Source organism: Lithobates pipiens, unplaced genomic scaffold (genome assembly GCF_037356315.1).
Source record: "Lithobates pipiens isolate NorthernLeopardFrog02 unplaced genomic scaffold, aLitPip1_a1.2 Scaffold_8, whole genome shotgun sequence".
Taxonomy (NCBI): domain Eukaryota; kingdom Metazoa; phylum Chordata; class Amphibia; order Anura; family Ranidae; genus Lithobates; species Lithobates pipiens.
In genome coordinates, this window is record NW_027507903.1 from 502,618,515 (window position 1) to 502,645,200 (window position 26,686).

The 26,686-nt window shown below is 43.0% G+C and overlaps 1 protein-coding gene across 2 annotated transcripts in view; it reads right to left on the reverse strand.

Annotated features, from left to right (window-relative positions):
- CREB3L2 (cAMP responsive element binding protein 3 like 2) overlaps positions 1 to 26,686 on the reverse strand; it is a 100,518-nt gene that overhangs the window by 39,237 nt on the left and 34,595 nt on the right. For both annotated transcript variants that reach the window (XM_077469239.1, XM_077469238.1), the window contains exon 2: positions 1,432 to 1,648. In XM_077469239.1, the coding sequence (XP_077325365.1) occupies positions 1,432 to 1,648 (217 nt within the window). The remainder of the gene's footprint in view (positions 1 to 1,431; positions 1,649 to 26,686) is intronic.

Sequence of the window (26,686 nt, forward strand, 5' to 3'; positions counted from 1 at the left end):
ACAGTCAACACAACAACATAGACGAGTTTAAGCGAGCCAGGTTTTATGTACAACATAAATCGGACCACAAATATAAAACTAAAGCGTTGTGTTCTTTAATCAGATTTTAATCTCCTGACAATGAAACACTGCTAATGTGTTGACAAGCAGCATGTTAAACCCCTTTCACGCTAAAAAAGCACCTAAAATCTCACAAAAAACGTTTTCAAATCAAATCAATGAATTCACACTGGGACAGTGCGCTGGCAAGGTGGTGAAAAAAAAATTCCCAACTCCATTGAAATGGATGGAAAGCTCTTCAAAAGCGCTCAGTGTTTTACTAGCAGTTTAGAAGCGCCTCAATGTGAAAGTGGCCTTAATTGGGAAAAAAAAAGCAAACAGGTAGATGAGCTCATCACTGTACTGCCTTTTCCTATACTATCCAATCACAGGCTAGGAAGGGGTTCTAGGAAGACCTGGGCTCAGGGGAAGTGTGTTAAATGATGCTGACCATCAGACTAAGGACATCCAGTGGTCAAAAAAAATTAACTGTTGGGGGAATCTCTGAATTGATATTGAATACTGCCGGCAATTTTGCTGTTGTACATTTTAATAGGCTGTTCAATATTATCTTGCTTTTTTTTGACTGGGGTACTACTTTAATTGTTGCCAGTGTCTTTAGTGGTGTGATTTCCCTTCACCTACCATCCTGATAACATCTGTTAGGCCCTTTCCGCCTGTATAGCGCCTGAAAAATCTGGCCCCTTTCACTCCAGGGTGAAAGCCGGAGTCCTTTCACACTGGAGTGGTGCGCTAGCAGGACGGTGAAAAAAGTCCTGCTAGCCGCATCTTTGGAGCGGTGAAGGAGCGGTGTATTCATTGTATTCATTGAAATCAATGGGGCAGCGCGGCTATACGGGCGGGCGGTTTTAAACCTTTTTCGGCTGCTAGCGGGGGTTAAAACTGCCCCGCTAGCGGCTGCATAACGCAGCTGAAATGACGGTGAAGCGGCGCTAAAAATAGCGCCACTTTGCCGCTGATGCTGCTCCCGCCCCAGTGTGAAAGGGGCCTTAAAGGGACACCTATCCTGGAGATAAGTGTCACAGCTGAGATATATCTTACCCAGAAAAACAATGCTGCTGCTGCCTGGACTGCCGAAAGTGTCCGCATACTGTGTATAGAGAAAGGAGTCTTGGGAGATGTAGTTCTGTGGGTGTGCCTATGTCAGTGGGAACTGAGCTCCCAGTAGATGTCCCTGTATGAATTTTACAAGCCTGGCGATGAGGTCACAAGGAGTAATAAAAGCTGTATATCATTACAGAAATAAGGTAAAAGAAAAATGAATGCCGAGACATGATCTAGAGGAGGAGGAGGGAGGTTTGCAGGTAATTTGGGTAATACGCGACATACAATTTAACCTCCCGGCCCATGCCTAGGGCTTGCTGATCTTACCATCACTGAAGTTGTCATCAGAGGAGCCATGAGTGAAGGGAGACTGAGGGCGAGAATCTCCACACAGGGAGTAGCTATGTTCTGCTTTGATCATAGGAGAAGGTGAGTTTGGGTTGTCCACTTCCATCATTTCATATTTATCAGTCAGGAACGGGTCACAGATTAGCTGTCCCAGTGCATCCAGCAGGGCGGTGTCATCCAGGAGCTCCGAGAAAGGCTACAAAGGAAATAGGAGTTCTGCAGTTAGTAAAAGAACACAGAATGAACAAGACACATTACCAAAAGACCTTACACTAAATCAGACCATGGGGCCACATAAAAAGACACAAATATGTTCATTTCAATTATCTCTGAATTTTTTTTTTTTTTGTGACTGGTTTGTCGTCAAGATTGTATTACATCACTCTAAACTAGAAATTCTCAACCAGGGTTCCATGGAAACCTAGGGTTCCTCCAAAACTTCCTAAGGGTTCCATGAGCTGTGGCTGACTTACCTCACATCTGACGGTACTTGCATAGGTCTGAGTTCAATGCCATTTGGCAAAACCAGCAGTATGACACCAATGTTTTTTTTAAAAGTTTGCAACCAGACATTTTCCCAATGAACTCCAAAATAAATTTGTTTTAACAGTGGTTCCTTGAGACCTGAAAATTTTTTTAAGTGTTCTTCTGGAGTAAAAAGATTGAGAAAGGCTGCTGGGCCGGTAACGGATGCGACCCTTTGCTTGCCTTTATCTGGCCCATGAAACACTATTCATTCCACTAATACGAGACACTATTCTGCTCACTGATATCAGAATTCTTGCCACTGACACCAACAACGGAGCACCATTTCTCCAACCGACACCGATGGGCCACTATTCCTTTCCCAAATACCAAAGATGGGGCATGGTTTACTCCCACTGGCCACAGTTTGGTCCCCCAAAAGGACAATAAACTGGCCCTTGTTTAGAACGTTTGGAGATAATCAATTCCCAACTTATCTTGTAACAAATAAAAGAACAAACTGTACCCAGATTAAGAGTAGAAGTTTGTGTGGCATATAAGGAACCAATACTTCAAGTTCAAATAAAAACCTCAGGATGGCACATAAAAGTTTGCGTTATAATGGCTTTATGCTTTTTCATTTTTATTTTTTTCAGATAATGGTTATAGAAAGTTTACGGTTTTACAGAAAGTAATTTTCCTATATTGTATTGAGGTTTTTTTTTGTCTATTCTGGACTCATACAATGTTTATGGTGTTCTTTCCAATGGAATACGTCTACACTGGGAGGCGATTAACAAAAATACAGAAACTTCTTAGAGTAACCAATTTGGCTTCATCTCTCTGGTATGAGCAAATAGTCTAGGTTTCCACTAGTATTTGTTAATCAGCCCCCTAAATCCTTTTCTCAGGACTCATAAGGAATTGTCATTAGCATTTTTTTAAGGCTTGACAGTAAGCACGATAAAGTTTGTCTTGGAACCTTTCAGGTAAACAATGAAAAAAAGCCTCCAGGACAGAGTGACCTGGACAAACATCACATCCGCCTACAGATGGTGAGAAGAACTAACATGGAGAATAGTTTAAGGTTTGTGTAGAAAGGGAAAGGGAGGTCTATGTAAACAGACCACCAGAGAATGTGCAGACCTCCTGCTAGGACCACAGCAAAAGTCTCTCCAGCCAAGACACAAAGTACACAGCACCATCTCCATCTGAGTAATGTTATAAAGCATCATGGTTTAAAGTTAAAGTAATGAATTGCAGCTTAGATGTGGTGGCTGCATCAGTTTTCTTTTTTCACAATTTTTTCTTCTGTATTTTTATCTGCTGATCCTGCCAGTAACAAACTTCCGGTCCTAGGGTGACAACACTCACTGTACTGCAACTTTTCTTAACCAGGGTTCTGTAGAACTTATCCTGAGGTAGCTAGGGGTTTCTTTAACAATTTCTGACTCTCATATAAACAACCATGGGCACCAATGATCTTTTAAGCTATGGGCTCTGTAAGGGGGATATTCATCCTACGAAACACCAATATAATTATTATATATTCTATATTCTTCCACTGATAACCAATTTACTAAGCATTCTGCCCACTGACCACCAATGTAAGGAGCATTCTTCCCACTGACCACCAACGTGAAGAACATTCTTCTCACTGACTCCCAGTTTGAGGAGCATTCTTCCCACTGACCACCAACGTGAAGAACATTCTTCTCACTGACTCCCAGTTTGAGGAGCATTCTTCCCACTGACCACCGATATAAGGAGTATGCTTTCCTCTGACCACCAACGTAAGGAGCATTCTTCCCACTGACCATCAATGTAAAGAACATTCTTCTCACTGATCCCCAGTGTGAGGAGCATTCTTCCCACTGACCACCAATGTAAGCAGCATTCTTCCCATTAACCACCAATTTAAGGAGTCGGTCTTTCATCTGACTACCAATGTAAAGAGCATTCTTCCCATTGATCACCAATTCACGAAGCATACTTCCCACTGAGCAGCCAATCGGATCGCCTCTCCTTTTGACCAATCTGGTAATGGGTCTCATGACCTGCTTCCTAATTAGCCAGGAGTAGAATCAGTGTGACAATAGTAAATATCCATTCACTATTGTCACACAAATGGGTGTGCTCTGTGCCCCAAGCCCGCTCTTTTTTGAAGCCTATCAGAGCCTCTGGCTCTAATCACGTGGTTAAAAAAAAAAAAAAAAAAAAACACCTCACTGGAATCAATGCGTCCGACGTCCCCATGTAGATTAGGGGGCAGGACACATGGATGGGGGGGCAGCGCCCCTGCGCCCCATATGGACAGGTCGTCACTGCTTCCCACTGATTATTAAAGTGATTGAAAAGTCTTGTTTAAAAAAAAATAAAAAAATAACAAACATGTTAGAATTACATCCTCTGTGCAGTGGTTTTGCACAGAGCAGCCCAGTGCCTCCTTTTCTCGGGTCCCTCTTTGCTGCTCCTGACCCCTCCCTCCTGTCGAGTGCCCCCAGAGCAAGCAGTTTGCTATGGGGGCACCCAAGCCAACACGGAGCCCTGACCAGGCCCCGTCCCCTCCTCTCCCCTTATTGGCTAACTGACTTTGATTGACAGTCACAGGAGCCAATGGTGCCGTTGCTGTGTTTCAGCCAGGAGTAGGAGAGTCCTGGACAGTTAAGACACTTGTGAACATCGCTGGATCGAGATGGGCTCAGGTAAGTATTATTGAGGCTGCTACACCCAGAAGGTTTTTTATCTTAGTGCATAAAAAAACTTCTGCCTTTACAACTCCTTTAATGTATGAAGCATTCTTCTCCTGACCACCAATGTAAAAAACATTCTTTACACAGACCACCAATGTAAGGGAATTTTTTTTACACTGACCACCAATGTAAGGTACATTCTTTTATCTAACTAATGTAGGGAGGATACCATATTGTTTTATTTATTCTCAAGTCTCAACATACTGTCCAAGTGAATGTACTATGAGCTGTAGATTGATGAGCTGTAATTATTGGTAGAGGTTCCTTGAGACCTGAAGGTTATTGCAAGGGTTCATCTATGGTAAAAAGGTTCAGAAAGGCTACTGTACTGTTACCACAGAGAAGTAGTGCAGGTCCCGTAGTTACTCGGGGACAGAAATTGTGTTCTTTTCCATAATGTCCACATGCCAGACTCTAAAGATCTTACTCAGCTTGTTGTAGATTTTCTCTGTAGATAGTTGGTACATGTGCAGGCTGCTGCCAAATTTCAAATCAGATAGCATTTAGGCTGAATGGAATATTTGATATTTCAAGGGAGGCAATCACGTGTATATGGATCTCAAACATTTTACTTTCCTACCCACAATACAGGCAGACGTCACCCTCCAGAACCTGCAAAATCTGCTGACCTGCCAGTCTCCATGGAGAGACAAATTGGTTGCCAATTGAGTCCTATTGCCAAGAAGAAGAAGAAGAATTGGGCAGCCAGATCTGAAGGTGTATGGGAGGATATAGAGTCTCCATATACAAGGCATCATTGTGTTTACAATCCATGCAGTGCGGGCGGACTGAACTCAGCATGAACCCACCGCCCAGCAGTAAGAAAGGTCTCTTCAAACACACATGCAGCAATGGAATCCACAGGCCTCCGCACAGCCCCCTCCTCCCCGTCTGCCTCTGGGCTGTTAAAAGACCATTTCTCTTTCAGGTACTGAATGTGTCAATTCATATCTAGGCTACTTCCAGAAAGTTTCTTCTGATGATACAAAAAATTAAAATACGGGCTCCAAAAAAAAAAAAACCTACCTTAGGTACAGTAAATATCTCCTAAACGTGCATTTACTTATTTATTTACTTTAGATGCAGCCAGTGATGTCACTGGCACATGCGCTCTAAAGCAATGGAATACCCATGCAGTTTCTTCAGAGGCATGCAGTAAACAGCGACTGCCGCGTGCACGCGGGAGTGACGCCATCGCCGGCTCGGCCATTCATATCGCCAAAGCATGTGAACCCGGAAAGGAGAACGAGTGAAGATGAAAGCACTATCAGCGGTGACCGCGCGCTGCTGGAGGGCTTCATTTTTAGCCAAGTCTATTATAGTATCCTAGATTGTAAGCTCTAACGAGCAGGGCCCTCTGATTCCTCCTGTATTGCAACTGTACTGTCTGCCCCCATGCTCCAAAAACAGTTGGCGCTATATAAATCCTGTATAATAATAATAATAATAATAATGTGCTAGTATGCAATGCATACTAGCTCATTATGACTTAAACTGCCTGGTGCCCATTTTTTATTTTTTTTGTGGTTTAATATCCAAGATAAACAAATATTATACAGGTACAAGTCATGTGTTTTTGTTTGAATCTTGGTGTCCTTTTTTCTAGATCTGTGCAGTAATCCAGTGTGAGTACAGGAACTTCCTGTAATAAAGACTGTTCACTGCTGCTCTCTCTTCTTGTGCAGGGTGACTGGTCTTGTCTCCGCCTCCTCCAGTAGTTTCCTGCAGGCAGCCAGTAGTGGGTGGGGCCTGTTGGGTCCCTCCCACAGCTCTACTCTCTGCACAGGCTATGTACAGCACAATGATGATGTCACCATTACTTTTACAAGGGTAATACCATGATTTGTAAACACCTTTCAAGCTCACAAAGTGGAATTTATATTCCTTTTGGCTATTGAGGGATATATTTAAATGAGCGATTTGTGGCTGGAGTTCAGCTTTAATTAATCTTCTGAAAAATTCAAATGAACTACATTCCCTTATATGCCATCTAACCTATGTTGTAAGGCCTGTCCATGCCTGTTTGCAAACACAGGCCGATACAAAGGCTGGATGCTTATGGTGCTTATCATCCATCCCGACACAGCGCCAGCCTCCTTGTCTGCAAACTTGTGTCTAGAACATGAGATGATGTAAAGAGATGTCTAGAAGATGAGTGTCAGGATGTAAACAAAAGAAAGAAAAGCATAAAAGCTGGGTCATATCAAAATCAGTTAAACAGAATGCATTAAAATTAACAATTTGAAGTCAGTATCTTTTTTCAATGTTGCACTTATACTTTAAAAGGTAGGCTTCCTAAATGCTTTAATCCGAGAACCCAAAAAAAGAATAATGTTACCATCCTGAAACCCAAGAGGAGACTCCTTACCAAAATGTCAGCAAAGCTAAAGACGACCATACGCGTTACAATCTGACTGTACAATCTTTGTATAATCAACCTTGGATTTTCCAAAACTATGTTTACCTAAACTTTCCAATTAATCTTTATCCAATCAGGTAGGCCGTTACAATATAAATGTTGGTAGATGTGATCTGGACCTGTATCTCATTTGAATATTTTAATTGTTCTTCAATTGCAACTTTGTGTGCTTAGTTTGTACTACTTGTAGCGCTGTATCCCGTGTTTGTTTTTTCTTTTATACAAATTTTAATCAAAACGTTAATTAAAACAGAAAAAAATGTTGGTAGATCTAATCAGGGCTTCTTTTCTCAGGAAATAGGTGCAGGCAATTGCTCCTTACGAATCATCCCTTGTCTCCGCTCCCTACCCACCTTCGAGAACCGTCCCTTGATTCCACCCCTACCCACCTTCCAATACCATCCCTTTTAGAGAATACATAACTAGATAATTTGTATGGAAATTGATACTGATCATAAGAAAAGCAATAAAATAGATCCCCCGCAGACAACAATAGGACACCCCCCATCAGTAATAGGCCCGCCCAGCAAAAATAGATACCCCCGGCAACAAAAGGGCCACCACAAAAAAATACCCCCACGCCCCAGCAACAATAGATCTCCCAGCAGCCAGCAACAATAGACCCTTTCCACAACAGTAGCCCCCCAGGCAACAATGTATCCTCCACCAGCAACAATAAACCTCCCCAGCAACACTAGACCACCCACAACAATAGATCCCCCCCCCCAGCGACCATAGGTCCCCCTAGCAGCCAGCATCAATAGACCCTCCAGCACACTCTATTACCCCTTGCCATTACATACATTTTGTGCTGGAGGTGCTGAAACTGCTTTCCCCTGCGTTCAAACTGAAAAAAAGTCCTGTATCTAATGAAGATTGTACAGAAAAATTGTAAAGTGTGGGGTGAGCCCAAAGCTGGCCATAGATTGAACGAAATTCAGCTGGTTCAATAGAAATAACAGAGTACCCACTGTCAGAATACAATAGCGTGGTGGGGAGGATTCGTTCATCTCCATCACTTGTGTGGATGGGGTGAGCCGTTCAGTTTTGTTTCGATCAGCCCACTGGCCGATCACAAAAAAACGGAGTCATCTGTGGCCAGCTTTGAAGAAATAATCAGTTTGATCTTCACTCCCATCCTTGTCAGTAGGATTCCCTTTGTCCCCCACCTTGCACACGCTCTTGTCCCCCATATGTTTCAGTGCTGTCAATCATCTGGAGAGGGGCGGTGCTGTTGTGACATATTTATTACAGTTTCATCCCACAAAAACAAACGCCATCTGTGATAAATTAATCACGTCTCAGATTGCAATAGTATACAATCTGAAACATAGATATAGGGGGAGGCTTACGCAGCTGGGCATGATAGCCAATCAGCTTCTAATTTCAGCTTGTTCAATTAAGCTTTGACTAAAAACCTGGAAGCTGATTGGTTTCTATGCAGAGCTGCACCAGATTTTGCACCATGCATTTTTTAGTAAATAACCCCTAAAGTGTGCTATAACCAGCCGCCACTTATTTCACGCTTGAAAAGATCCAGGTGCAGGCAACCCTGGCACTCCAGCTGTGGTGAAACTACAAATGCCATCATTCCCCTACCGGAAGTCACACCTGTGGCTGTCAGTCTTGCAGTCCCATCATGAGACTTGTAGTTCCACAACAACTAGAGTGCTGAGCTTCCCTATGGCTTGTGTGCCTTTAAAGCCAGGATATCCTCCTCCATTGCGGGGAGAAGACAAGGAAATATTTGGCAAGACCTTGTGATTATGGTTTAACGTGGAGCCTGTTAACCCCTACAGAGTCAGATAGGGCCCAGCGTATCTCTGCTCGGAAACCTTCCTCAGGTCTTTCTGGCAGTGTAGGGGTTAACAGGGCGCTTCTGATCTTAGAACTGTGAAAAAAAGAAAACTAAATCCAGACAGTTACGTAGGGGAGCCGCAAACCCAGACAAACACCCCGAGTCTGCAACCTGATCACTTTTCCATGAGTCACTGGGACATTATCCGAGCCAAAATACAGAAACCTAGAGGTGGAAAAGCCGGTCTTAAAGGGGGCTTATCATCCTGGAAACAGCTGGGGCTGAGATATCCTTTCTTATCGATGGGGGCTGCCTGATTATTATTTGACATATCTATAGTTTCCTTGCGGTTTATATTACTGCTGCCCAACTCGATAGCCTACGTTTTAGCCTGCCCACATACACAACATTGCAGCAATCATTCTGTACCATACACTGTGCAGATACCCTGGCGCCAGTCTTATCGAAAGAGACATACAGCGAGGGAAAAAAAGTATTTGATCTCCTGCTGATTTTGTACATTTTCCCACTGAAAAAGAAATTATCAGTTTATAATTTTAATGGTAGGTGTATTTTAACAGTTAGAGACAGAACAACAAAAAAATATCCAGGAAAAACGCATTTCAAAAAAGTTATCATTTTAAATGTGTGAAATAAGTATTTGATCCCCCTATCAATTCGCAAGATTTCTGGCTCCCAGGTGTCTTCTATACAGGTAACAAGCTGACATTAGGAGCACTCCCTTAAAGGGAGTGCTCCTAATCTCAGCTTGTTACCTGTATAAAAAAAAACTACACCTGTCCACAGAAGCAATGAATCAATCTGATTCCAATCTCTCCACCATGGCCAAGACCAAAGAGCCGTCCAAGGATGTCAGGGACAAGATTGTAGATCTACACAAGGTTGGAATGGGCTACGAGGCCATCGCCAAGCAGCTTGGTGAGAGGGTGACAACAGTTGGCCCGATTATTTGCAAATATAAAAAACACAAAATAACTGTCAATTTCCCTTGGTCCGGGGGGCTCCATGCAAGATCTCAGCTTGTGGAGTTTCAATGGTCATGAGAACGGTGAGGAATCAGCCCAGAACTACTAGATCTCAAGGCAGCTGGGACCATAGTCATCAAGAAAACAATTGGTAACCCAATTGGTGCTAATGAACATCTGAATGATGTGAAAGTGTTGTGGTCAGTTGAGACCAAAATCAAGCTCTTTGGCATCAACTCAACACCCCAATAACACCACCCCCAATGTCAAACATAGACTTGGAAACATTATGTTTGGGGTGTTTTTCTGCTAAGGGGACAGGACAACTTCACTGCATCAAAAGGGACGATGGGCAGGGCCATGTACTGTCAAATCTTGGATGAGAACCTCCTTCCCTCAGCCAGGGCATTAACAATGGGTCATGGATGGGTATTCAAGCATGACAAAGACCCAAAACACACGGCCAAGACAACAAAGGAATGGGTCAAAAAGAAGCAAATTAAGGTCCTGGAGTTTCCTAGCCAGTCTCCAGACCTTAATCCCGTAGAAAATATGTGGAGGGAGCTGAAGGTTCCAGTTACCAAGTGTCAGCTTCAAAGCCTTAATGATTTGGAGAGGATCTGCAAAGAGGAGTGGGACAAAATCCCTCCGGAGATGTGTGCAAACCTCTGACCTCTACGATTGCCAACAAGGCTACTTGAGAACATTCCCTTGTTAATATTTGTTTCTTCGAAGATTGTCTATGTTATCTTTGTTTGTTCTTATTTTATGGACTTATGTCTCTGATAGAATGACAACCCAAGAATGGGCTATCTTTTAAATGGTATATTTCTTATAGCCAGATCTTTTTCATTGTCAAAAATATTTTATTTTGTACAATAAAATATACAATATACGATATAGATATATTATATAACGTATAATGCCAAATACAATGTTGTTCGGGGTTAAGAAATTTGTTAAGAGTACAAACAATAAATAGACAGTTATATATATGACCAGATGTATTATTATTAACCTGTTAGAATGTGGTCATTAAAAATGTGAAAATTTCCTGAACAAACTAGAGTCGGTGGGGTGTCTATAGGTTCCAAAGCTATCATTTGTATTTTGAGGAGCCTCAAAAACATAAGAGATATAGAGACAGAATAAAAAAAAGAGGAGAGTGAAGAGAGTTACGGAGGGGTCCATTGCCAGATCTTTTTCAATAAAAATATTGAAATATAAAGCTATCCAAACAGGTTTAAAAAAAAAAAAAAAAAAAAAAAAAAAAAAAAAAAAAAAAAAAAGGTACAAACAGGGGCGGACTGACCATTGGGCCACTCTGGCACTGCCCGAGGGCCCCATGCCACTAGGGGGCCCCATCAGGGTTGCCAGCCTCAGTAAAACCAGGGACAGTATGTAAAAATCTGTGTTTTTTTTTTTTACATCTGTCTCTGAAATGTCCCTTACTGACATCCTTTTGGTCTAAAAATCCTGAGATTACAGCTGCCCCACCTCTCCAGTACCTTCTCAGCCAATAGAAACATGCCTGTGTATACTGTGTGATTGTATACTGTGTGTGTGTGTGTTTGTGTATACTGTGTGGCCCCATAATCTCCTATTGCCTGGGGGCCCCATAATCTCCTATTGCCTGGGGGCCCCATAATCTCCTATTGCCCGGGGGCCCTATGAGTTGTCAGTCCACCCTTGGGTACAAATGAATGCAGCTCTGTATTCATTAATATATCCCAACATTTATTTTGAAAATTTTAAGGTTGTCTAGCTGTGATCACCACAGGTAATCGCGGGCTGTGCGGACAGCCATGAAAAACTGCGGCCCCGGTCGACCTGTCATTGTAGTGAACAGGGCCAGCGGCCACACCTAGCCGCTAATGCCGCGTACACACGACCGCACTTTCCGGCAGACTAGGCCCGACGGACTTTCAGTGGAATTCCGATGGACTTTCTGAACGAATGGACTTGGCCACACACAATCACACCAAAGTCTGACGGATTTGAATGTGATGCCGTACGACCAGACTAGAATAAGGAAGTCCATAGCCTGTAGCCAATAGCTGCCCTAGCGCCGGTTTTCGTGCGTCGGACTAGCATACAGACGAGCAAATTTCTCCATAGGAACTTGGTCTGGTGGAAAAATGTGAAACATGTTCTATTTCTAAAGTCCATCAGATTTTTGGACAGCCCACACACAATCTAATTGTCCGACGGATTTGTTCCGTTGGACCTTTGCTGTCGAAAAGTCCGGTCGTGTGTACGCGGCATTAGAGTCGCAGCAGGAATCTCTGATTTCATTTTTATTCCCCCCCCCCCAATGCAACAAAGAGATAACATATATTCCCTTATGCTTTTTATTTCCAGACTTTTCTCCATAAAAAGGGCATTTATTTTTGGTACCATGAGATACCACTCAGCAATGCTTTTCATTTTTATTTTTACTGTATGTAGACAGCAGCTTTGAGCCATATTCCAGTGCTGCAAAATGCAACATCTGCTGGAAATAAAGACGTGACAAAAAAGTACAGAAGCAAGTTAGGAAAAGTTGCAGAACTTTTGCAAGGCTACAAAAGTCTTCTGCGGATGGGACGCCCCCTTTAAGGGACTGGGAGGGTTAGACTGGCAGGAAGGAGAGGGGATGTGCGCCAGATGTGAGCTCCTGCGTCCTGCATACACTTTCCACAGATGGTGTTGCAGTGAGTCAGGGGTGCGTTGCATCATCCCAGCGCTGTGCCTTATAGCAAGCAAGACTCATACTTTTCGGATTCATCTTCCAGCCCTGCACTAACCAGGGACCCTCTTCACATCTGCGCTCCCCTACACCTCCCTCATTTGTGGAGATTGCTTATCCTTCCTGGATGTGGACCAAAGGGATCCCCAGGCTCAGTGTGATGTGCGGCCCCTCTTTCCCTGTAAACAGACCCATCCGGGGAATCAGTCATTAAAGATACACTGCTAGTTTTTTTTTTTTTTTCATTCCGCCAGAGGCCTGGATGGAAAAAGAAATAATATGTTCCTCTATTTACACAAGTGAAGTGGATAGAGCATAATCACCCCACCACTGAGACATTGTATTCTGATAGCAGCCCCTTCCTCTTGTCAGAATACACTGATTAAGAAAAAGTTCACAGCATGTCCTGAAATTCCAATTATTGTATAACCAGCTGAAGGCTGGTTCTACGCAAAAAAAAAAAAAAATCTTGCTGCTTAGCTACTACGCTAGTACATGTAGACTGGTTGTATAATATGGCGATGTATACCTTGTAATGGTGCAGTTTTATTTTATAATGAGGATATAATAATAATAATAATAATATCAAAGGATGGTACTACACATACTAGTAAAGAGACTTAAAATGCAAAGTCTGTCCCGCTACCCCATCTTAAGGCCCATTTAAGGCCACAAGGAGCGAACAAGAAGGAAGTTAAAGCGGCGTTCCATTAAAAAATTGAACTTGCGCTTTTCCATTTCCTACTCTCCTCCGGTGTCACAATTGGCCCCTTTCAGGGGGAGAGGGGAGCAGATACCTGTCTAATACAGGTATTTTGCTCACACTTCCGGGCATAGATACCCGAGCCACCCGTGGGGTACCTATGACACTTCCCCCCGCTGTCTTCTGGGAGACACACGGGTCCCAGAAAACAGGGACCAGTGGGATAGCGCAGTGCGTGTCGAGCAGGCGCAGTAGGGAACCAGGAAGCGAAGACGCAAGGCTTCACTTCCTGATTCCCTTACCGAGGATGGCAATGGCGGAGGTGGCAGCAACCGTCAGTTGAGGGATAGATCGGCTTCGGGTGCCGACATCACGGGCACCCTAGACAGGTAATGCTGTGTACACACGACCGGACTGTGATCTGCCTTAGCATCAGTTTTCGCCCGTCGGACTAGCATACAAACAAATGGATTTTTCAACCGGACTAGAGTCCGTTGGAAAAATATGAAACATGTTCTAAATCTAAAGTCCGTCTGATATTTCGACAGTAAAGGTCCGGTGAAGCCCACACACGGTATAATTGTCCGACGGATTCGTTCCGTCGGACCTTTGCTGACGAAAAGTCCGGCCGTGTGTACACGGCATAAGTGTCCTTATTTTAAAAGTCAGTCCGCTTTAAAGTGTTACTAAACCCAGGACCCTGCATTCATTATATCTGGTCTCTGGGGTGCAACGGATCGTCACCGATCCGTGATCCGAACGTGTCACCCCGTTCGGATCGGCACAAGCCGCGATCCGCGGAGCGATTCCGCCGCTTTGGCCTTAGGAAAGGCCGCTGCTTCAGCCTAGTTCCGAAGTGGCGGCCATCTTAGTGCACCCGTCGGGGTTTACAATGTGATCGCTCCGTCCAATGACACATGATGACGCCAGTTCCTCTCTCCCCTCTGTGTACAGATCTGTACAGTGGAGGGGAGAGATCAGATGGAAGCAGCGATGTGGGTTGCTCTGTGACAAGTGCAGTCACAGCCATCCCTCAATACCCTGCCAATACTCTGCAATGCAATAACCTGCCAATACTCTGCAATGCAATGCCCTGCCAATACTCTGCAATGCAATGCCCTGCCAATACTCTGCAATGCAATGCCCTGCCAATACTCTGCCAATACTCTGCAATGCAATACCCTGCCAATACTGTGCCAATACTCTGCAATGCAATACTCTGCCAATACTCTGCAATGCAATACTCTGCCAATACTCTGCAATGCAATACCCAGCAATACCCTGCCAATACCCTGCAATACTCGGTAATACCCAGCCATACTCAGCAATAGCCAGCCGTACCCAGCCATCATGCTCAGCCAATATTACAGTGCGGGAGATGATGTGGATATTACAGTGGGGAGATTGTGGATATTACAGTATGGGACTATATGGTGGTGGAATTTTCACAGGTTTTTGCAAATTCAATTATTTGCTGATCCGAAAAATGATCCGATCCGAGTTTTTTGATCCGTTGCACCCCTACTGGTCTCCCACAGTACACAGAACATGGAAATGCAATTATTTTAGTAAATATAAACCGCTAAATACCTTTTATCATCAGCAGTATATAACAGTCTTGTGACTTATCAGTGTCAGGTTAAAGCTTGTAGGAGTTTTCATTCTCCTCTGACTGTCCTATGAGGCTGCATGACCCCTCACCCTCTGTCTGGACAGTGCTGATTGGCCCTGTACCGATCACATGCACGCCCCCCACCCTCCCCCCAAAAAGAAAGAAAAACGCTCCAGAAAAACACCAAACTAAGCATGTGCAGAGTGCCCCCCAACTCTGTACCATCAGGAGATGGATTGGGGAAAGTAGAAGAAGGGGAAGATCTGAGAAGACAGGATCAAACAGCCTTTTTACACAATGCGCAGGATTAACCCCCTAGGTTCCACAGCGAGTATAAAAAGCATGCTTTACCGCATATATAGACTGATTTTACTGGGTTTCGTAACACTTTAATGCTGGCTTAATGCAAGGACACTGAGAAAACAAATGTTGCAAGGTGTCACTTTGCATTTTCTTAAATGAAGTGTTTTTTTTTTTTATTAACTTGAAGAGCTCTTACACACAGGCAGGCTAAGCCCATTCAGCATAATTAATGAGCAGGGCCCTCTGATCCCTCCTGTATTGATTTGTATTGAAAGTATACTGTCTGCCCTAATTTTGTAAAGCGCTGCGCAAACTGTTGGCGCTATATAAATCCTGTATAATAATAATAATAATTGCCAGCGTATTTTCTCCTCCCAAGTGTGGTGTACAGCCTGTCACTGACATGACATATGCCCGTACGCTGTACTTGTGTTTACAATAGCACTGCTGTATACACAAGTACAGCTTACAGATGTATAAAAAAATAAAAAAAATTGCAAATGCCGCACACTGTACTCATGTTTACGATATCACCGCCATATACACAAGTACAGCAGTGCATGGCCATTCATAACAATGACAGGCTGTATGATGCACCTGGGCTGAAGGAACTTGCCAGCATTAAGGCCCCTTTCACACCAGCGGACCGATCGGGTCCGCCTGTCCGTTTTTCAGACAGACCTGATCAGACCACCTATTGTTCTCTATGGGGGGGCAGATGTCAGCAGACACGTGTCCGCTGACACCCGCTCGGATGAAATCTGCTACAAACAGCCATGGCGATACGTTCATCATCCATCCTTGCACTACATAGTTTTGGTAAGACAAAATCAGCAGAAAAATCAGCAGGTTTGGTAAGGCAAAGACAAAAATCAGCAGAAAATCTGATAGTGTGTATGGGGCTTTACACTAAACAGGCTGTGTGCAAGGGCCCTAAAGTAAAAAAAAAAAAAGAAGTAAACACTGTGCTGTGATGCAACAATACATCACAGCATGCATTTGTGTGAAGCACACCCCAACCTATGCCCGCTGGTGTCCCTTAGAAAAATAATAAAAAGGGGTTTGAGCAAAATAAAATGAAAAGCGACACAGTGCCAAATTGCAAAAAGTGCTCTGGTCTTTGGCCAGCAAAATGGTCCGGGGGGCTTAAGTGGTTAACAGGGTGACAACACTGCTCATTCTGCAAGGAAATTACATAGCAGTGTTGTCACCCTGTGGACAGGATAGTCTTTGATGGACATACAGTTTTGGTTGGAGATTAATAAAGCAACAAACAAATGAAAGCCTATCTGCAGCAAACGCTTTTTAGGAGCGGAATTCCAACCATTGCAGTTTGGACTCTCCAATTCCCGGGTTCAGGTACACAGGGGGTTAACAGAGCTGGGTGTCATTGAGTCCCAGTTATGTACTGTGCAGCCGGCAGGCAGGTAGATGTACTCAGACAAGTCCCAGCTCTGTCCAGACACCTCACTCTCTCCGAAATGCAAGTCCAGGTGTTACCTGGCAGGATACAAAGACTCCTTTTATATGGCAGGAATCCATCGCCCCGCCGAGAATGGAGGAGACATTCCTGGGGAAAGCAGGCTTAGCCAGAGGCTACACTTTATTCCGAGAATGTTCCTGTACCGCAAATATCTTCACATCCTAACAGATCCTGCGCCGAGCAATGCCGATCATCTCAAGATGAATAAAGATCATTGGACTTCACCCATGAAACTGTGGGGAAAATGTGTGTGTTCTTCACAGCAACCAATCAAAATTAGCATGTCATTTTGTTTTTTTTATGCAAAAAGCTGCACCCAAAACTGAAACGGAAAACCTGTCTTCTCTGTATGGTAGGTGTGCCAGGACTGCAAGACTGACCAAACAGAATCACAAATTCTTCAGTGTGCAGATATTTCAAATAAAAATGCTAAATACAGGTGATCGGGGGGAGAGGGGAAGTAAGTGGTGAAGTCGGTGGTTCAGCCACAGTTTTAACCCCCCCCCCCCCCCCCCCACCAAGTTGCAACAGATGGGGTTGTACACATGCTACAGCCATGACACATTTTTTACCCCTTGTCAAGTGATTGGTTCTGTGCTGCAGCCAAAAGCCAAATGCTAGACTTGTGGCTGCGGCGCAACATTCCCATTCAAAATCCTATTTTTGCTGCATAAAAAAAAAAAAAAACCCATGCCATCTGTATGGTGGCAGTATCAAAAGCATGGTAGTCGTTTCTGTAACACTCTATAAAAAGCAATCCACCACAGATTGCTTTTTAGGGAGGCTGCCGCCTGTATGGTTGAGCCCAAAGTGAAGTGCTAGCTGAACTGTTCATGTCATAAGAAAGCCTGCTATAAGACGAAGCTGGAGAAGGGGTGGAGGAGAGATCTTGGCACACAGCGGGAGGGAATTGGCCTCCTGGGTACTCAGACAGCCAAGTCCAGTCTGTGCTCACATCTGGCTCCCATCACGAATGGGCCCCTCCCTGACCAGGAACCGCTTGGCTGCCCAGCTTTGGGGGAGGCGACTTCCATCTAAAACAGCTTACAGATTGCAGGCCTGCAAAATCCCTTCTCCTTACACGTGACTGAAAATAAATAATAAAAAAAGAGAAAAAAAAAAAAGTTGCAGTTTTCTGCTGTCACCGCAATAAAGAATTTTCCATTTTTTTTGTTTAGCGATACACTTCTTAAAAATTGAAAAACAAAAAATATACTAACTGTGAGGCCTCATGCACACTGGAAGTTTTTACAGCAGCTGTTTTTGGCTGTAGGCGTTTTTTTTTTCTACAGTCATTAAACTCTCCATCATGTTATCCTATGTGTCTATGCACATATTGGCTGTTATCAACAGTTTTGGGCAGTGGCGTTTTTGAGCAGTAAAAAAAAAAAAAAAAAAAAAAAAAAAAAAGCTAGTGGGTTCCGAGAAACGGTTTTCAGCTGTAAAAACGCTCTAACGCTGATAAACGCGTTGATAAACGCTCAAGGACATCTTATTAAAGGGAGGCTCACAGAATAAAGATAAGCTCTAAGGAGCAGGGCCCTCTGATTACCCCTGTCTTGAATTGTATTGTATTGTAATGTCTACCCTAATGTTGTAAAATGCTGCGTAAACTGTCGGCGCTATATAAATCCTGAATAATAATAATAATAATAATAATAAGGGTGTTCAAAGCAGGCTTGATTTGAAAGGTGCAGGCTTTAGGGCTGCCATCGTCATCATTCCTTCAACATATAACAAGCTATTAATCCGGGAAAAATATCCGGGATGGGAGCTGTGTTTTTGGTGACCACATGCTCAAGATCATCATCACGCTATGTAGTGAATAGCAGACAATGGTCCTGAACATAAAAAAATGCCAGAAGCTTGTTGCTGCAGCAGTTCAGGGCTGGGCTGTGTGGCAGAGCTGTGTAAGGGCCGGTTCACACTATTGCGATGGCAGACATTGCATGTAAAGCGCAGCGCACTGCTGTTCACATTACATGCAATGTCTGTGCGGGTGCGATGTCTGCCATACAGATAGTATGGCTGATATCGCACCGCATTCGGTGCAAACACGCACAGGACCCTTTTTTCTGTTCGGACCAGAATCGTATCACATGTGTGTTCACACATATGCGATCCGATTCATGTCCAAACTGTCAGTTTGCAGCGCGATCTGCGAACTGATATGAGGGTGTCGTTAACACTCCCCAGCAGTTTGCATATGGCAGTGTGAACTGCTGTGCGTGCTGGGTGCAATGCGGGAACCCGCAGTTGATTCGCAGGGTTTTCGCATCGCAATAGTGTGAACCGGGCCTTAATGTCAGAACTGGATGGACAGAATACAAATTCTTTGGCAAATAAAAGCGCTCCTATATACATTTCATCTGTGTACCAGAAATTCAGCTTTAATGGTTGTATTTTAACATACATGCTACTTTGTTAAATATTACCATATGTCTGAAAATGACTTAAAGTGAAACAAAACTATATCCCTATGCTTCAGAAAAAAAATTCATCCACATCCACTACTTAACAGCTCTGTAATCTTTTTTCCATGAAATTGTTCCTTACTGTTTTTCTGCCTCCTTGGACTCCTCTCTTGAACCTCTCCTTTCCCTCCTCACTTCTGTTTGACATGAGTAGTGTACATTCATTGCGGTCATGTGCATTGTCCATCTCAGGGGCGAGCAAAAGAGGGTGGCTACATACCTACATACAGTGGTACAATGGAGAACGGACATAGCCACCATCTAACAGGAAGAGGGATCGCTTGGGATCAAGTGATCACAGTAGAAAAAAATGGAATTAGGCTGAGAGCAATAAGAAGGTATGTTTTTGAGCTAAGAATACATAATTGAATAGTTTCTTTTTATGTTTTTAAAGAAACGGTTTAGTGTCACCAACTGTATGCAAAATGTAATTAGGAACACTGATGTCGTTTTAAAGGCAAAGAGACCAAATGTTGATTCTATTTCTACCTGTTGATAAAACTATAAAAACTATTAACTGCATTATCTTTGCAAGCATCCTTACTTTATAGATTGTTTTCAGAAGTGTCTAAAACTTTCGCACAGTACTGTGTGTATGCATTTGTCTATATAGTATAATATATATATAAATAAATATATATATATATATATATATATATATATATATATATATATATATATATATATATATATATATATATATATATATATATACACACACATACACACACACACACACACACACACACATAAACACCGTATATATATATATATATATATATATATATATATATATATATATATATATATATATACACACACACACACCTATATACATAAACATACAGTATATCGTATGTGCGGGTGTAGTAATCTTCATGAAATGCATCTATTATATTCTTCCACCCCACTAATCTCGCAGATAATTGGCTCATTATAGGCCTCAGCCAGTGACAAGGCCGCTCTGTGTGGGTCTATGCTGGGGGTTGAATTATTCATTCTCCCTGGAATTAACGCAGGACCAAATGAAAATTGTTTTCCAAGAACCTAAGCCGTAAGCAGGGTATCGTCTTGCAAATTTCCTCATAGGTTAACATCATTTGCAATGCCATGTTTTACACCCACGCTGGGGGCCCAGGCTATATAACTAACAACTTCCTTTTAAGGACCAGGTTACTGATCATGAATTGGCCATGGTGATTACTAACAGGGACAAAAAACAAGTTAATTCAGTGCAGGAGAGGTGAATAAACTTAAGATTGGAGCAAAATGAAATTTATGGGCCCACGAGGCCTACTGATTTAATAGAAGCCATACACAAGCACTACTATATGAATGTATTGCTCCCTTCAAAACGTATTGTTGAACTGGCCAGTTCTGGGCCCTCTTGTGGTTTTGGGCCCCACAGCAGTTGTATTGTCTGCTATTAGTGTAGCTATGTCCTCGATTTAGTAAAATGTGCATGCTGAAGAAGCCTGGGAGAAGAGGTCATGTTTACTTCTTGATGGCTAGATGTTCGACTGATTCGTTGTTCAGGCCAACATCCCTCTCCTGCGGATCGCTCAGAAAAATCTTAAGTGGCCCCTTCACCAGACCATTCGTTTCAACAACCCCTCATGAGATTACATGAGCATTTAGTATATTTTATGAATGTTGTTGTCAGAACTAACAATCCCCCCCCCCCCACGCACACACACACACACACACACACACACACACACACACGGGATTGGATAGAGGGCTCTATCTGCACCTTTTCCTCTCGCCCCTACCCCTCTGTGTCTGCCAATTCACACTCCAATCCCCAGAGCTGTGCCTCAGAAAAGTAAAGTAGGGGCTGGAAATTTGAAGTCCAGCAGCCTCAGATACATCTGGGTGAGAGGTGCTAACTGCCAAGGGGTGAGTGAGCTCACCATCCATCCCTGTCTGTAACTGTAGTCTCCTCCCTTCTCTCTCCTGCCTTTGAGTACACCAAAGTAAATCAGGGTTCTCAGAGCACCCCATACAGTTCTCCTTTACACCAGAGGCCACAGTGTTTCCCCTTACATCAGAGTCTTCTCTGTATATCAGAGTTCTCGGTATTCCCCTTTAAATCAGGGTTCCCAGAACATCCCTTTTGTTAGAGTCCCCAGAGTTCTCCCTTACAGCAGAGTCTGCAGACTCCCCCCTTACAGTGAAAGGGAACTGGTTATTAAATTCATACGATTAGAAATGTTATTTATTAGCAAAATATATGTATAAAAACAAAAATTGCTGTGCATCGCTAAAGTTTTGACTTGAAGAAAAGGTGGCAATCCTAGTTCCCCCTAAACCTGGAGATTATTTCAAGGAGGTCAAAAAAGGTTGAGAAAAGCTGCTTCATAGTATTTTATTTCACTCCTCCAATAGCATCTACATAAAATTTTAGGTAAGGAGGTGAAGGAAGGAGTGAAGGAGCTGGGCCATCACAGACAGCAATTAGGTGCTCCCAGAAGGGAGGACAATGACGTCCAAGGAAGGAAGGGACTGTTCTAGGGAACTGACTCTTCCTGAAGAAGTCAAATTTGTAGCAAGTTCAAAGGCACATTGCAAGTGAATAAGAAATAGTTTATGAAAAGAAAAGTTTTTTTTAGTTGAAGGTCAATTGGATGGCTCCTTTACAAACATTGATTTTCCAACGAGCTGACCACTACTGGCTGGTGAGTCAATATCACTGCATACCAAAATGGCTGGACAGGAAGTAGCTGGACGTCAGAGTCAGAGTCTATGTATGTAAATGGCATTCCCGGGCTCAGGAAGCATTCTAGGAACTCAGATAATTTACAGCAAGGTGAAAGGCCCCTGCGGCAACTTTTGTTTAGTTGGTCTCTATCCATTCACAGATCTCAGGTAACAAAATGGCTCCCCACTCTGTGAGGAGGCTGAAATATATACAGCTTCACGCTCTCCGATTGCTAGCTAGTACTAGTAGGGAGATAAGATTTGAGGTCCCTGCCCCGGGGTTGGTGTGACCGGTCATACTGATACGAACTACATTCCAAGTAGCTGCCAAACCACACACAATGGAAGTGTTAATAAAGAAAAACGTCATGGCAGTATCCTGTGGGCATGGGAAGGTGCTTCAGGCTGGTCTGCCCTGGATGGGGAAGGATAATGTCATATGTATGTTACAAGAAGGCTCCTGGAAGACTTCTGCAAACCCCAAACCACTTGGTCTCATGTGCATTTCCACATGGCATTGCATCAAACTGTGCCAACTCAGACATTGTATACAGCAATTTACTCAAAATACACTAAACCCTCATTATATTTATTTAGATGCATTTATCTGCCTTCAGGTGCATTCAAGCTAGCAATAGGATCTGTGCGTCCTACGGCACATTAGAAAAACGGATGTGAACACATGTACATCTAAACACCGGAGAATTTGATCTGGGAAGTATAACATTAATTTATACTTCCCTGATCAATTTCTATTGCATTAGTCTGTAAGGCAGGGTTCACTTCTATGCGTTTTTTTCGTGGGGTTTTTTGTGTTTGTTTGCAGATCTGCAAACACATTACAATCCATTTAATGTAATTTCCTGTTCACACCTTTGCCGTTTCCTGCAACACCTTTTTTTGAAAGGTGTGGAGACTTTTTTTACATGCAAAACGGTGCATTTTTGGCTTCATAGACTTCAGAACTCAAAAAACAGATGTGCATGCATTTTTAGTAGGGCTTTGTGTTCAACCACTCTCCTTCTGCAACTCAAAAAAAAAAAAAAAAAAAAAAGAAAACACACTAAAAACCATGTGAAAAATGTACTGTGAAAACGCATCAATCACACGTGCATAGTAGTGAACCTAGCCTAACCTAGGCCATCTTTTAGGTTTCAGTGCTGTGACCATTTGACTGACAATTACTCAGTCACACTGCAACACTGTAACCAAATACAATTTTTTTTTTTTTTTTACGACAGATAGAGCTTTCTGTTGGCGGTACTTACTAAAAATGATTTTTTTTTCTTTTTTGCTATAAAACAAAAAAAAAATTAAAAATGTAATTTGTTACCATTTATCTTAATTTCTTTACTTTTAATAAATGATACTATCGTTATTGATGGTCATGGACACCTCCTATCTGCCAATCCTCCTTCCCATTGTGTTTACAAAACATCCAGCCCATTCACAAAAAGTATACACCATGCAAATGCACTGTGGCTCTGATCGCTTGGTTCACAGCAATCGCAAAGTATAGAACCACTCTGATCTGCTCTGTACTTTGATCTGAGCAGTCAGTCATATCACTTACATTCATAGGCGCACTGGACGCCTGCATGTGTTTTCTGAAGCTCTGTTGATAAAGGCACTGCAAAAATACACATCCACCCCCTTGCTCTTCTTTTTTAATGCAACAGTACAGAGGTGGTTAAAAAAAATAAAACAAATCCAGGAAGGTCATGTAAATATTCAATTCTCAACTTTATTCTCAGAAAAAATAAAGCAACTGTTTATACACAAACATACTATGCCTAAATTCAAGGTCAAAGTGTATAAACAATGGATACCAAAAAAATTAAGTAGATATTACTGGTTGTAGAAGAGTCATTTATTGTCTATGAGTAACATGCCAAAACAATTACAGTCCATGGTGACCCCAGTCCCTATACCAGAGTCCGCTGCAGAGGTGGAGGTTTGAGCAATATCCCGATACTGGGAACTAGGTGTCCTCTGGACGGTCAGAGCAAAAACATGTCATGAAGAGTTTTTAAAGAAACCAACTTTTCTTCTGCAGAATGTGAACGTCACACCCTTGAATGCATCCAATGCTGTTTAAATAAGGGAGCCCCAATGGGGTGCCAGGCGATTAGCTGTGGGAAGCAGCCCCACCAAAAGCAATACGAGGGGCTGCCGGCTCCCACCATCAATCACTGCCACTCGCTCATGCATCCATCACTGCATAAGTGATTGGCACTGGATGAAGGCTGCCTACATCCAGGACCGAGCACTTGCTTGTGATCACTGCATGAGTGATAATATATAAGTGGTGGCGATTAGCTGCGAGAGTTGGCAGCCTTCTATTGCTTTTTAATGGGGCTGCACCCACAGCTAATCACCGGGACCCCCTGCTGGGGTTCTCGCATGTAATTGGTGTCCTGATGACTTGGGTGGTGTCAGCACAAATTCTCAGCTGAATCAGCAAGAAATCTCCAAAATTTGAGCCATCCAGCCTCAGGTTTCTTCCTGCTATATTCATGAGTGAAAGATAAATTCTGATTGGCCACTAAAGGTTAACATACCATGCACACTGGTCTCTTGGCTGAAGTAACATTTCATAAAAAAATCTCTTGACAAACCGGGTGTAATTTACAGTTTTTAAGCCAGAATTAGGAGTATGACAGGCCGGACCATCATCTCGGGATGTGCCTGAAAGGAGTCGCCCTCATAAACACAAACTCTTGTAATTAGGAAAATATAAAAGCACAATCATTTACAGTGACATTGCTGAGTCTTCCTGCAGAAGGGACAAAGCCTCAGTCTGTTGAGGATTCAGACAAAGGCGTTTTCTGTGGCACCATCGTCACTTCTTGGCCACAATCTAGCTCAGGGTTGTCCAATGCAATCCGCAGAGGCCTGGAAACTGGCAAACTTCAAGCAACCCTGAATAAATGGCACTCATGTCAAAGCTGGCCTGCCTATCGCTGAGAGCTGTGATGAGATACATATGAATTTTCCAGGAAGCCAAAGGCCTCATGAGACAGGCTGGATGAACAGAACAAGATGGAGCTGTTTCCTGCACCGTGGAGCAAGGACTGAACTTAACTATTCAACTCCAGGATGATATTTATGAAAAAAATTCAAATGACTAAAGTTATGAATCATAGTTATATAGTAGGTGAGGTTGAAAAAAGACACAAGTCCATCAAATCCAACCTATGTGTTATGTCAGTATTACTATCCATTGCAAAAGAAATAAATGAATTACAGTAGATCATCTAAATTCAAACTGGTAAATATTTGGGGCTTATGCACATGGGTGCTTTGCCTGTGTTGCATAAAAACCAGGAGCATTCGGGCACCCGGGATGACCTGTCAAAAAGGTTGAAATACGGAGCTCCTGTATGCGGTTCTGAGCGGCACTCGCATTTAAGGCCATATGCTATACATGACCTGAATGTCTGTGTTGGGGTCATATATCCATGAATACATACACTATATTACTAGGGCTGTGGAAATTAAAGATTAATGTCTCGAATAATCAATTCATTTTTTTGATCGATCAAAATTCTTTTGATCGGTACTCACCTCTCCGCCAGCTTCCAGGTGTTCAGGGGAGTTCCATCGGAGATCCGGTCATCGACGTCACTGGTCTCCTCCCCCCTTCCCCAAGTACCTCTGTCTGCTAACGAAGGGAAGGGGGAGGAGTCTGGTGACATTGAAGTTCTGATTGAACGTTAACGCATACGGGGAGGAGCTACGCATGACATCACCCGCTGCTGCTCTATGGAACGAACACGATTGACGGCTTTACATGCTGTGTTTTTATCGTCTTTATGTAAGTAGTTTGTGTTTGAACACAAAAATTAAATCTTATACTTAAGCGGTGAGCACTTAGATCTTTTCTTTCTACCCATGACCTGGCGTTCTTGCTGAGATCTAAGGAGACGTGAGAGAAGATTATGGTCCGTGTTAACCCTTTTAATACCCGCTTGCATGACCACCTGTTTGCACAGGGGTCCATGCCATAAGGTGAGAGTGATTAGTTAGACCGGAGGTGGAAGGATTGTCACGCTACTGTGGGGAAAAAAAAATTACTTATGTCAGTGCTACAGTTTGAATTTAAAACGTATTTGTGTGAACTGTGAAGTTAAGTCATGGATTGTGGAAACAAACTAGTGTCGGGTGATTGTATATAGTGTATACCACATTTATCACTGACTAATGCAGAGTTGCAATGCAAGGAGATTAGATAAAAGTAGTTTGATCTGTATGTGCGTTATAATTCATCAAAATTAGTCGATTAATCGATAAAAAAAAAAAAAAAAAAAAAAAGATTACTCAAACACGAAAATTGTAATCAGTAACAGCCCTATATATTACCAAAAGTATTGGGATGTCTGTCTTTACACATACATGAACTTTAATGGTATCCCAGTCTTAGTCTGTAGGGTTCAATATTGAGTTGGCCCACCCTTTGCAGCTATAACAGCTTCAACTCTTCTAGAAAGGCTGTCCACCAGTTTAGGAGTGTGTCTATGGGAATGTTTGACCATTCTTCCAGAAGCGCATTTGTGAGATCAGATATTAACCACTTGCCGCCCGCCCTATTACAAATTGACGGCGGCAAAGTGGTTTCATTATCCTAACCGGACGTCATATGACGTGATTAGAATAATAAGCCGCTGCGCGCCCCCGGGGGCGCGCATCGCGGCGATCGTTGTTGCGGGGTGTCAGTCTGACACCCGGCAACTACGATCTCGGTAAAGAGTCTCCGACGGAGACTCTTTACCATGTGATCAGCCGTGTCCAATCACGGCTGATCACAGTG